At 39.6% G+C, this 12,718-nt stretch overlaps 1 protein-coding gene across 1 annotated transcript; it reads right to left on the bottom strand.

Moving 5' to 3' along the window:
* Nucleotides 1-3,063: 3,063 nt before the first annotated feature.
* On the bottom strand, nt 3,064-8,953 carry LOC135932643 (cytosolic non-specific dipeptidase-like). Its single transcript, XM_065470168.1, has 11 exons — nt 8,894-8,953; nt 8,381-8,524; nt 8,090-8,252; nt 6,414-6,502; nt 5,385-5,585; nt 5,185-5,269; nt 4,930-5,090; nt 4,655-4,819; nt 3,982-4,123; nt 3,412-3,559; nt 3,064-3,212 (listed from the first exon to the last, which is right to left on the bottom strand). The coding sequence occupies exons 1-11, from the start codon at nt 8,951-8,953 to the stop codon at nt 3,146-3,148; spliced, it is 1,425 nt and encodes a 474-aa protein (XP_065326240.1). The 3' UTR covers nt 3,064-3,145.
* Between the last annotated feature and the right edge of the window lie 3,765 nt (nt 8,954-12,718).

The following is a 12,718-nucleotide window of genomic DNA, read 5'->3' as shown; positions in this document are numbered from 1 at the left end:
TGTTTTTGATAGTTTTTTTAGCTGCTAAACAGCTGTCAAAAAAAGGATAATAACTTTTATCTTCTTCTCTGACTCAAGCAAAACGACTTTGGTCCAAAAGTAAATTAGCGTCTATGCTCACAAAATAACTTACTTATCACTGAATAACACTTGTTTTTAACATGAAATGAAATTCTTTTCCTTGATCTAATTACCTTGGTGAAAAGGGGCTGAATTCAGACTCAGTGGTTGTGGTCTTGGCAGTGTCAGCAGGAGAAGTGATGCTCTTTGTTCTTATACTTTGTTCATCTTTCAAGGAGTCCAGAGGTAACCGACCAGGACGGTGCATTTTCTTCAGTGAGACAGGCCTCTCCTTCATTAATAATAAATAAATAACAGTAGAACAAACACATTATCATATAATGGCTACTTCGGTAATTTCCTGATTTCAATATCTCATTAGTTTATTTCATTGTTTTCTGTCCACATGTATCCCCCCCTTTTAACCCAAGGAAATGAAAAAAAACATTGAAATAATTAGCCTTAAATGCTTTCTATAATTTGCATTATTTTTGTATCACTAAAATACACAACATGTAGCGAAAATGAAATTAAACTGAGTCGCTCAGCAGTGACCACTGGTTAATGTCATCATCCTCACAGATGGTCATCAACAAGTGAATATTGTCCTTTTGCAGGCAAATCAGTCTTAGCACAACAAGTTGAATTAGGTGTGGTGATTCTCACCTTGCTGAGTGAAGCCAAGTTGTTTTTAAGCTTTAGGCCATAATACTGAGAAGATGCTTTCAGACTGTCTCTGTCCTGGGATGTCAGTTTGGGAGATGATGCCGGCAGTGCACTGCGGTTCAAGTGGGAACCCCAAGAGTCTGACTCCTTCATAGACAGAGACAGAAAACAAAGCAACAGCCTCATTGAGAGATTTGTTCAGATATGTTATATATTTATTAAATTTGAGATTAAAACACAAACGTCAGACAACGATGGACACAAACAGAGCTTCTTCATTACCTTTTGGCTGTGAGTATGCCCGTTGGCGGCCTCATTGCTGTTCTCTTTGGCTTGTTTTAGGCTGCTGTATTCTTTATACAAATCTGCAAGGAAGACACACCAAATAAATCATACTCTTCTTCGCTTATTTACGCTACAGCTGGAAATTCATACTGATGGTGAGCACTCACTTCTGGTCTCCTCTGGAGCCCGATCAATGTCCTCCTGAAAAATGTACCATTCAGCGTTCATAAACAATAATACTAAAACAGGTAGCATGCTAACAAAGCTCGTTGTTGTTAACGGTTAACTCACCTTGTTAGGTTTTCTCTTGTGCTCTTTGACAAACCCCTGCTCCCAGTTTTTCAGCAAAACTTTCACGTTATTGTAGCGGTCCATGCTGAGGTGGATAGGGCTGTTTTCAAATTACTGTCGGGCGATTTTCTGTTATAACATTGGCGTTATTTTTCTTTTTTTCAAAGAAATTAGCAACGTAAGCTTACATGTTTATCTTCTATTAGCTGCTTTAGCTTCTTCTCACTCCAATTAACATCTCTGCGAGTCTGGCAGATGACATGAAGACATTTTTGTGAAGTATACAGCAACTATCAATGCTCCTTCCGCCGTGTTGTTTACGATTTTCCCGCGCCGGAAAGTCAGCTTGTGTTGCCAGGTTCTTTCCTGTATCCTCCGATCTCACGAAATTGCTTTTTTGGTGTCAAACGATTGAGTTCAAGTATTTTTTTTAAATAAAAATCATTAATGATGAAATAAAAAGTACAGCAATGAAACAACAGAGCCTTTAATACATAGCTGTGAAGCACGTAAATCTATCTTGCAAGACGTCAAATTTCTTAAAACTCGTCACCTCATTTGTCAAGCAGGCACTTCCGCTTAGTTTTGACCCGCCTTCATTAAAGAGACATGGACAGTTTAAAAGGACTCAGCTCTTTGATGTATGCCTGTTTATGGGATACATTATACTGTAAACATGAAATTCCTATAAGATGTGCATTTTGTTATTACAATTGTCAGGACTTCAGGCATTAAAAAAAAAATAATAGTAATAATGAATTACTGTGATGTCTCAAAGCAGACATCAAGTGCTACTGGTTTAAGTAACTGAGCCTTGTTTGTTTCACAACTCGTTTCACCACAGTGGCAAGTTTACTTTTATTGTTCATCTATAGCTGATATATCAGACTGAATTAAAGAATATAAAAGAACATATGTCTGAACGTCTTCATAAGTTCTTGTATAACGTTTACAACGCTCTCCTTCCTGCATCTTCTCCTTCTCTCTATTTAAATTTTTTTCCTGCAGAATACTTACCTGCACCTTTATTCTTTAGTAAATTTTGACTTCTATCATTTCTTACAGAGTGTTTAGACATGGCAGGATTCATCCAGAGGAGGGCTGCTTCATTACAAACTATTTCATTACTTCATTACAAACAGCTCACCTCCTCTGTGTCCAGAGGAACACAAAACACTACTTTACCATCAGATCCTGACCACATGCGTAACAACTAGAGTCCAGATAGATAGGCAGATTTTTTTTGATTTTTTTTTTTTTTTGTGGACCTTATTGTCACATTGTATGATGAACCTCATCTGAGGTCTAACATTATTCCTCCTGCCTGGCAGCTCCATTTCTTCTCTCTCTCTTGCTGCCTCCTAACATGCTTTCTGCTCTTTCCTCTTGTCTTTGGCCAACAGCAGCACAGTTTCCACGGACACCCTATTGGCCAATAGCACCAAGGTGGTTGTTGTTAATCCTAAATGATCCAGTATGGAAGTGTCATTATTTATGAGCTGGATATTTCCTGACACAACCATCTCCATCTCCAAATAGTACCAGCCTTTGGTCATGCTGCTATCACTGATGCCTCAATCACATTTGACAGCTTCTAAATTAAGCTTATCAACATTTTACCCTATTATAGTCGGTTATGACGGTAAGCAGTGCACTGCATCAAAAGTACATCTTGTTACATCATGAAATGAAAAGAAAAACAACTCAAATAAAGTAAGAAAGACACATTTATTATCAGCAGGGTGTATAAAACCATTCATTGTGAAAGGTAAACCCACAAAGTTTATGGTCTGATATGGAGGATGAGCATATTTTACACCTGTCATTATGAGACACCATCAAATCACTCCAGCAGAGAGACCTCATGGAAGTACGCCCCCAGCAGCTTGACTCCCTGAATGTAGTTTGATCTGAAAATGGAGAAATAAAGCCATGATAATGGTTTATAATTAAAAAACTCACATTACCTGTCATTAAGTTTTAGCATCGAAATAATCTGGAGATGATAAACACGATCCTCTTCTTTTACTGCAATATTTCGTCCGTTTTATCAATAGTTCCTACTTGTTACACATTTCAAAAGAAGTGAAACTGTGAGCTGTGACCAACCTGTTGATCTTTTCATTCTGAGAGTGAGCTCCATCATCAGAGGACCCTACAGGAAGCAGCATGACATTACGGCCTGTGGCCTCCTGGAAGGTCAGGGTGACCGGGATGCTGCCGCCCTCGCGAGTCAGATCAGGCTCGACCCCGAAGACTACAGCACAGCGAGGAGGATAAGACTTTTTTTGTCACAACAAAACTGGATACACTCCTATCAGTGAAAATATCTGAAAAAGACTTAAAAATGTTCACAAAAACATGCATATAACAAAAAACTTATAAAGATATGTACAAGGCTTTTGGATAAAAAAATTTGCTTGTCTTTGTTTTTAATGTCCTGAAAGATCTGCCGGAGGGCAGGAGCTGAAACATGACAAAATATTTTCCTCTTAAAGAAAAAGCATCACAATGTAAACTGTAAGAAAGTCAGTTGTACCATTGCAGGAGAAAGTGTTTTACACTTTTGTAATACAATAAACACAACTGATTTCAACTTTTTAGCAAAATAACAGAAATGGGTGAGATTGAGTGAAATCCCTTTTTACTCTAACAGCTTTTATCATTAAGTCCTTGTACCTGTCTTTATGGCCTTTCTCCCTGCCATGTAGTGTGGGTGGTTGAAGTCTGAGACCCAGGCTTTGGCCCCGTGGCCCATGTTCACTTTCAGTTTATTGGGGCTTCCCAGTTCAGCAAACTTCTTCTGCAGATGATCGATGACCTTGAAGAGGGAAAAATAACTTAGACTTGTTGGAGCTTTTATACAGAAACAAACTGAATGTAATCATGTGGCTACATCCAAGTGGCCGACAGTCAATCCAGGCTCAGATTTAGGTAGTAAAACTTAATTAAATCTCTTTGTCATGTTAATTCAGAGTCAGTTCTAAAAAAAAATCACTATGTGTGCAAAGGGTTGAACTGTATTAGGGAAGGCAAAAGAAAGTGACTTGATTGGTTGGTTTCCCTGTATATTTTAATGCTATGACCTGTGACATTGGTTTTCTGTCTAAATAAAGTTACCTTCATTCACATTAAATCACTCCACAGTTTTTTAATACATAATATAATATATTCATAATATTTCTCATTTTCATACATTGCAGATTGTTTCACGGACTTCTTAAAAAAAGCATGGCTGAGCAAATCATCTGAGCAACAAACTACCAATAAGTGGCAGAGATACAGAGTGCCCTCTGCTACATTGTTTAGGTGAGTGTTGTATGCCATCATTGTGACCTATCACAATATTTACCTGCTTCTCCACAACTTTGGGATCCATGTCAGGCACAAGACGGATGGAAAACTTGCCAATGACCTTGCGAGGAATAACCGTCTTGGCTCCTGCTTCAGAGAAAGCCCCCTCAATACCATGAAGGGAAAGAGAAGGATATCTCCAACGGTGCATGAGGATTTGCTCCTACGGTGGAAGAAATAAAGAACAATAGGTTCAAAAAGTGTGAATGATTCAAAATTATACAGCAAATTTCCACCAATGAGTGATGCGAACAACATAAATAATTTCTTTGCCTTTGTGTCATGCAGCAGCCGGCCAACTCCCACATCTTTACAGTACTCATCCAAGTCGAAGTCAATCTTCTCGTACAGCTTTTGCTCCTCTGCTGTCAGAGGCGCCACACTGTCATAGATCCCAGGAACCAAAATCTTACCCCTTTTGTCAACCAGGGAGCCTGTGCAGGAAGTCACAAACACATGATTAACACTCTAAACTGCTGTAAAACAAGGTCGGTGAGACTAAAAATCACAATTATCAGCTTCACTTGCCCATAAGTGCGATGAGGTCAGTCATGGCCTCATGAACAGAGCCACCAAACACCCCTGAGTGCAAGTCCTTTTCAGAGCACTCCACCTTAAGGTTGGAACATAAAACATTATTTTAAAAAACACGAAAATCTCAAGTTTGCCCCTCTGATAATGAAACACTGTCCCCACCCCCCACCAACAGTAATCCAATAGGACTTCACCTCAAGGAAGAAATAGCAGATTCCCCTCAGACCGTAGGTGATGCAGGGTTTGTTCTTGCCCAGCCAGTAGTTGTCAGAGATGCAGACGTAGTCCACGTCTTTAAAGAAAGTGTCCTTTCTAGAAAACACAAGATCATCCAGACCCTCAGATCCAGATTCCTCCATCCCCTCAAAGCAGAATTTGATGTTGATGGGAAGGTCCTGCAACAAGAAGAGAGATGCATAAGAAAAAAATTCAGGCCCATTTTCTACAGTTGAATCAGTGGTGTACTTTAACACAGGAAGAGAAGAGAAGAGAAGAGAAGAGAAGAGAAGAGAAGAGAAGAGAAGAGAAGAGAAGAGAAGAGAAGAGAAGAGAAGAGAAGAGCACTTTATTGTCATTGTACATGTACAATGTATTTGTGGGTGCTGCACTGAATAAATGTAAATAGTAGGTAGCAGGAATGCATGTTTTACATTTCTCACAATGACCTAACAAAGCTGAACATTAGTCCAGACTTAGGATATAATTTATGATTTTATGTGTGATAATTATTATGTAGATAAAAACAAATACTGTACATTCACCAGCTGGGATTTATTTTTTCTGACTAAACACCCATTAATGAAATTCCTGCTAAGGATTTACTCTAATTTTATCAGAAGATTCAGAGAGCCATATCAGAAAGCACCAAGTAAGGAAAAACTGCCTTTTAACTGCATTCAACAGATCAGGTTAAAATTATATTTTTAAAATGATACAAATGACCCACATATCCTTTTAGAATAGTGCTGTATAGAAGCTATTCTGCTTTATCATCCCTGTACAAAAACAAAAGAAAAACCTTGATAAGATTCTAAGTAATGGTATACAATTTCAGATACTGGAATAAAAATTCACACCTCAATATACTCCTGTCAGTAATTTCAATTTAGTGTTCAAACACACCCAGCTTAGCATGTCAAGCCACAGGGTTGATTCTTTAGGACACACTAAAATCTAAAAAAAACACCTTTTGTTGGCCAGCTTAAATCTGGCAGTAACTGTACCTTTCCGATCTTCTGATACGCTTCAATGCAGTTAAACCAGGCCAACACTGGACCCTTGTCATCAGTAGATCCTCTTCCATAGAGCTTACCTACAAAAAGAAAACTTTTTTCAGTTTCAAGGTTCTAATGAGAAATTATTGGCATTGAAAAATGTTACTAAGGTTATGTTTATTACATAGTCAGCACACCACAGGCCCTGATTTTAAACTTGGAGGTTAGGGTTAATGATACGAAATCCTTGTTTATGATACAAAAAAAGGTCTGCAGCAGGTTTTGTAAAATGTGACATAAGCAGCACTAACACAACTGAGCAGGCAAGAATGAGACAGGGGGAAGAGGATGTGGCATTTTGTGTCAGCTGACTCTCACCAGAAAACACACAAGACCACGCGTGCTCAATTCTGTAGCTAAAAAAAAAACCCTGTCCTACCTGTCCCATCAAAAAAGTTTGTTTAAATGCAAATATGTACTGAAATGATGCAACATAAAGAAGATCTAAAAGAGCAGCAAAAAATGGTTAGGTTACCTTGTGCTACACAGTATTAAAGAGTCTGTAAGATCGTGCACAACAGAGTCAATCTGTGTTGTTTAACATAAAACAAAGAAGCCTTAAAGGGTTAAAATTATTCAGGTGCAGCTTTTGCATTACTGTGTGGAGCATAACAAAGCATAGACACCAATTCAGGAATGCTGCAGTGACTTAGTTATGTGCACAAACAAATGCAGAGTCTGTGAAATAAAGGACCAGTCATGACTCACAAACAAAATCGCCTTACTTGAGCCTTTTTGCCTTTTCACAAGCCGAATGTGTTTCACAATTCTGTCATGTGAACCTTTCCACAATCTTTGAACCTTTGCTAAATGGAAGTGTTCGGGCAAGCTCTCAACCTTAAACTCATATGATGGTAATGGCCCACATCTTTTGTTTTCTTCACACCCTGGCTAATGTGATGCATGATCAACAACCCTCAGAACCTCCTGAGAAAAACTATTAAGGGTTAAATACCTGAGACACACAACCATTTGTTTTAGAACTGAAGAAGTCTCTTGGATGAGAGTTTAAAACTTAAAGAAGGCCAACAGCCTTCTTTTTTTCATGTTTTTAAGACCCTTCTGTGACTCGTTTTGTGTTTCTTATCTTTGCCCAAATCCATTCACCCAGTGTTCCCAGTCTACATAGTTAAGCTTGTTGATACCGTGTTTTCTCTTAGTTATGCTACCTTACAGGATTCACACACCTCACTCCACACTTCGTCATCCTGCACTACCAACCTGCTGACTAGATTTGTTTTTTTGTTTTCTGTAATCTCAGTTAAGACCACTAAAACACTTAGTCCTCATCAGGTTATTATAATGTTCTGATAGTAACAAATTACCTTTATGCTGCTCTGAAAATTAATTCTTCTTCTTCTTTTAGTTTTGCCATCTATTCTATCTACAGGACAGTCCTGTAGCTCATTTTTAGCCATATTTGATATTATAACTTTGCTAAACCAAAAACTACCCAGTGTAACTTACAAACAGCTGGATACAGTAGCCTTAAAGTTTTAATTCTCATCTATTTTTACAAGCACAAAGTGTGTTCCAGCTGACTTCAGTTACTCACATAACTTTCCAGCTCAGAAACAGCTCCAGGGTTGTTTTGTAAAAGACACAGGCCAAAAGTATTCTCTTACCGTCTTTCTCCACCAGAGTGAAAGGCTCTGTGTCCCAGCCGTCACTGATGTTGGCTGGCTGAACATCAAGGTGCCCGTAAATACACACCGTCTTCTTGGCTGGGTCTGATCCTAACTGCCCCAGGATGATAGGAGGCAGGGGGATCTCCTCTCCTGAGGGAAGCTGCATGAATGAAACTTAACCTGAGTGACCATTTAAAAACAAGGTCCATTTATGGTGAAATTTAAGTAAAGAAAGATAATGCAGTATAAAAATCATTAACCCATTAAGAAATGTAACCAGTGCAAGACCTTCTGTTTGCCAACGTCCACCAACTCCACAGTCCCTCCCAGCCTCTCGATGTCCTTGGCTGCCATCTCCATCATTTTTTTGATCTCCCCGCGCTTCTCAGGCCAAGCAGACACACTCTGGATACTCACCCACTCAGCGAGGCGCTGAGGACAATTATGAAAAAGGGATTTAAAGAAATTAAAATGGGTTTTTTTATATAGATTTTATTATTTTTTTCCTTTTCTTTTCTTTTTGTTTTTTACTATTTCATGTAGTTACTTATTGCAAAAGAGTTATTCTTAGAACATTAGACCCACAAAATTTGACTGGAGCAGCAGTTATAATATCACTGATTCTTATCAGGAAAACTGGTTTTACAGCTGGAACTGTACTATAATCCCAGTTTAAGTGAAGGAGTTGCAACTCTGTCCAGTTTTCAGTTAGCTCAATAAGCCATTAAAACAAGTGACAATCATGCAAAAAACGGAATGATTAAGCAGCTGCGCTATATTGTTTTTTCTGAGTGATCTTACCTGCACATACAGGTCCTGGTGGTCGTCCACATACTTGAAAAGTTCAGTGAGATGAGCCATTTTTGGTAGTGATGGGAGCTAAGGATTAAACAAGCAGACTGGTGTGAGTCCACGTCTGGGTTTGTGCAATCTTATGAGAGGACAAATCCTTCATGCACGCATGCACTTCACGTAAATTATGAGATTTCCAGCCAAACTCGTTTCACTTCATAATTTTGCAGAACTATAGCTGCAGCCGATTGGAGCTGCAGGCTTTCAGAACAAAACAGTGAGAAAAAAGCCAACACGTATGAGGCTTACATTACAAAGCTTTACCATAAAATGACAATAAAAGAGAATTCTCATTTCAGATCTGCACAAAAGGTTAAATATGGGGAAAAAAATTAGTTTTTATTTGTTAGTATAAACAGCATGGCTGGTTGATAACCTTTTTGACGAGGTAAATTTAATTGTGCCAAGAAAGCCATAAATGACGATCAAACTGTGTCATGCTGAGTGAGAATCTGAAAATAAACTATGAAATACTCACATCGTAATTTTCCACAGGTGTGCACTGAATGCCAACAATGGCAAGTGAAGTGAAAGTATCTTGGGTGTAATCGCTAAGCAAAGCGAAAGCAAATCAGGTAGGTAACACGCCATAGCTGCTGGCTTAACGTGAGTGAGACCTTATCTAGCCCTCTCTGAACTGCAAATGGAACCATTAAAATCTACCTGTCCCATAAAACAGACTTACTTTGTTTTTATTCCGGTGTTTCAGATTAACTGGTGTCACAGATTGACTACTGTTGGTCGAAGATATGTGTGCTAGACTTGCTTTTCAGGAGCCGCTAACAAACCAGGAGAACGTAGTCAATATTTCGTCTTTAAACATGCATTCATGTGCTTGTTGTTTTTGTTTTGTTTTGTTTTAGATTTGAAAAAAGGAGTAAAGAGCACGTGATTTTATCGGGAGACGCTAAACCCCATAGACCAGGCTGAAGGTGTGTGCGCTGATAGGTTAAAGCAGTGGTTCCCAAACTTCTTTTGCTAGGGCCCCCTTTAAAACTTAAAGAAGGCCAGCAGCATTTTTTTTTCATGTTTTTAAGACCCTTCTGTGACTTGTTTTGTGTTTAGGGTTGCCAACCGTCCCTTGAAAAACGGAATCGTCCCGTATTTAGAAACAATACGGGACGATTCCGTTTTTCAAGGGACGGTTGGCAACCCTATTTGTGTTTCTTATCTTTGCCTGTTAAAAATACCCCCCCCCCCCCCCCCCCCCCCCACACACACACACACACACACACACACACACACACACACAAACAAACAAACACATCCTCCAACCACACACACCCATATTTTGCTTTCAAACTCCAATGCAGTTTATTCCACTCCTCAAACCTTTTGTAAACTTAGACTTAGATTTAGAGCTTTTATTGTCATTGGGCAGTTTCTTGCAGCGAAATTGGGTAGCTGAACCACAGGTGCAAAAGTAAAGAAAACAACGAGAAAGAGGAAAAAACAAAAAAACAAATAAAAAATAAACTGCAAAAAATTACAGGTTGCAATAAAAAAAAAAACACTAAACAAACCATCTTTAAGGTGTAATTATTTTATTTTACGCGCCCCCTCCACTTTCGGAACCACTGGGTTAAAGTGTTTGATAAATGCTCTTACTGCCTTTGTTATTATCCCCACACACTTTTGTGTGATATAAAAAAAAAAACTACAGCACACTCAGAGTGGATGTTAGACCGCTCAACAATTTCGTGTTTCGAGTTTGGTGTTTAACACATCAGACACACCTCTGCCTGCAGCTGTCAATGTTTTCAGACTACTGCGTTGACGTCATGTTACCTTGAGCATACGGCTGTCACACGGCACATCAAACTGTGACTATCACCAGTTAATGTGGGTGTGTTTCCTAAATTAGCAACAGGTGTTAAACAGCTGACGGAGTAAATAGCTGTGTACAGGTAAAGTCGACCTTTGTCGAGGTGATCGATGGTGGGGAAAAATGTTGGCTCCTGATTTATGTTACAGAATCAGAGATTCAAGATCAGGCACAACGCCTTTTGTTATGTTTTAATTTAAATAGTTTTATTGTTGTCGGAAGATAATATTGATACTAGTGATGGTCAGATGAAGCCTCGAAGCTTTCCATCCAATTGGTTAAAAGGTTTAATTTCTCGAGACTTTATGTTCACACAACCCCCCCTGCTGGTCAAAACCTTTATTGACATTTCAACTATTTATCTTTACTCTTAGCTGTCTTACAGCAGTGTCGGTGAGAATAATTATAACCAAGTATAAAAATAAAAAAACACTTTAATAATCTAATCCTTCTGTGCATATGGTTTATTCATTTATTAATCTAGTAAGATCTCGGGTGTTGTTCCTGGGATCTGCTGGAGCCACTCACCCAGCTTGGGGGTCTGTTGCCTTCACCTTCAGCCTGGACAGTGGTTTTGACACTCACTAGTCCTCAGTGTCCTTCCTTCCACTTAGCGTGTAGTTTCAGGTTGCTGGATTTGGGGTGAAACCCTCCATGCAAGCTCAGGAGCTTCCTTTTCTTGATGTTAGTTGCTTCTGTCTCCTTCTTTGGTCAGCTTATTATCCCAGAAGAGTATCTGATCAACGGTAGAGTGTAGGTGTTAATTGCCCAGACCTTCTTCTACCCATTCAGCTGACTTTTCAGGACTTGCTTTACTATGTGGAAGTCGCAGGTACTTATAGTTATCCTCGATGTCTGCAATGTTGCCTTCTGGTTGTACAATCCCCTCAGTTCTAACTACCTTCCCTCTCTTTGTTACCATCCAAATACACTTCTCCAATGTCCGAATCACATTCCAATGTCATTGCTGTCGATCCTAGTGGTGTGGATCAGTGAATCGATGTCTCGTTCTCTCCTGAAATACAGCTTGCTGTCATTCATGTAGAGCATTTGCTGATGATTTCGCATTTCTGTAGTCGCTATCCCTAGCCAGTCTTGTCAATGATCTCACTGAGGGGGTTCAGGCCTATGTGGAACAGCAGTGTGGACAGACGACCTCCTTGTTAAATCAATTGACTTGAAGTTGGACTAATGTTCGCCACAATGCCATCAAATTTCTGATGAAGGCTCTTAGGATCCTGTTAATCTTGTATAGTTCCAGGCATTCCAGGATCCAGGTGTGCGGCATCAAGTCATAGGATTTCTGTAGTCAATCCAGGTGATGCACAAGTTGGTGAGCCTGATCTTGCAGTCTCAGGTGACTGCACTTTCTACCAGTAGCTGGTGTTTCTGCCAATTCCTTTCTGTGCCCCGCTCAAGTATTGAGCCATATACCCGTTCATCTTAGCTGCTATGATGCCAAACAGGAGCTTCCATATGGTACTGAGGCAGGTCATTGACCGGTAGTTGGATGGGACCAGTCCCTTATGGGGGTCCTTAGGAATCAGGACTGTCTTCAGTGAGCCATTTCGGATGTGTCTCATCTACTAGCTGCTGGTTTATTTGTGCTGCCAGACATTCAAGGAGTGCAGCCAGTAGACGTGAATCATGTTCAGTCCTGGTGCTGTCCAACTCTTCATACTGGACACCTTTTCTTGTATGTCTGCCACAGTGATTGTTACTGGATCCTGTTCAGGCGGGGAGGCTGCTGTGCAGAAGAACACTAAATATGACTTTATCATTAGATCCTGACCAAGGTGTAACAACTAGGGTCCAGGGCAGATTTTTTTGGGACCTTAGTGTTACATTGTGCAATGAACCCCATCTGAGGTCTAACTTTATTCCTCCTCCCTGGCAGGATTCTTTTTCTCTCTCACTGCCGCCTAACACGCCTTCCCTCTTTCTTCTGT

Source organism: Pelmatolapia mariae, linkage group LG22 (genome assembly GCF_036321145.2).
Source record: "Pelmatolapia mariae isolate MD_Pm_ZW linkage group LG22, Pm_UMD_F_2, whole genome shotgun sequence".
Taxonomy (NCBI): domain Eukaryota; kingdom Metazoa; phylum Chordata; class Actinopteri; order Cichliformes; family Cichlidae; genus Pelmatolapia; species Pelmatolapia mariae.
This window is presented reverse-complemented; position numbering and strand designations above follow the sequence as displayed.

Bases quoted from the DNA above. Each gene is read 5' to 3' on its own strand.
- LOC135932643 (XM_065470168.1), bottom strand. From the start codon at position 8,953: ATGGCTCATCTCACTGAACTTTTCAAGTATGTGGACGACCACCAGGAC. The intron at 8,525-8,893 runs GTAAGATCACTC...AATTGTCCTCAG, and splicing joins ACCAGGACCTGTATGTGCAG to CGCCTCGCTGAGTGGGTGAG. The intron at 5,091-5,184 runs GCAAGTGAAGCT...CTTCCTGCACAG, and splicing joins TGACCTCATCGCACTTATGG to GCTCCCTGGTTGACAAAAGG.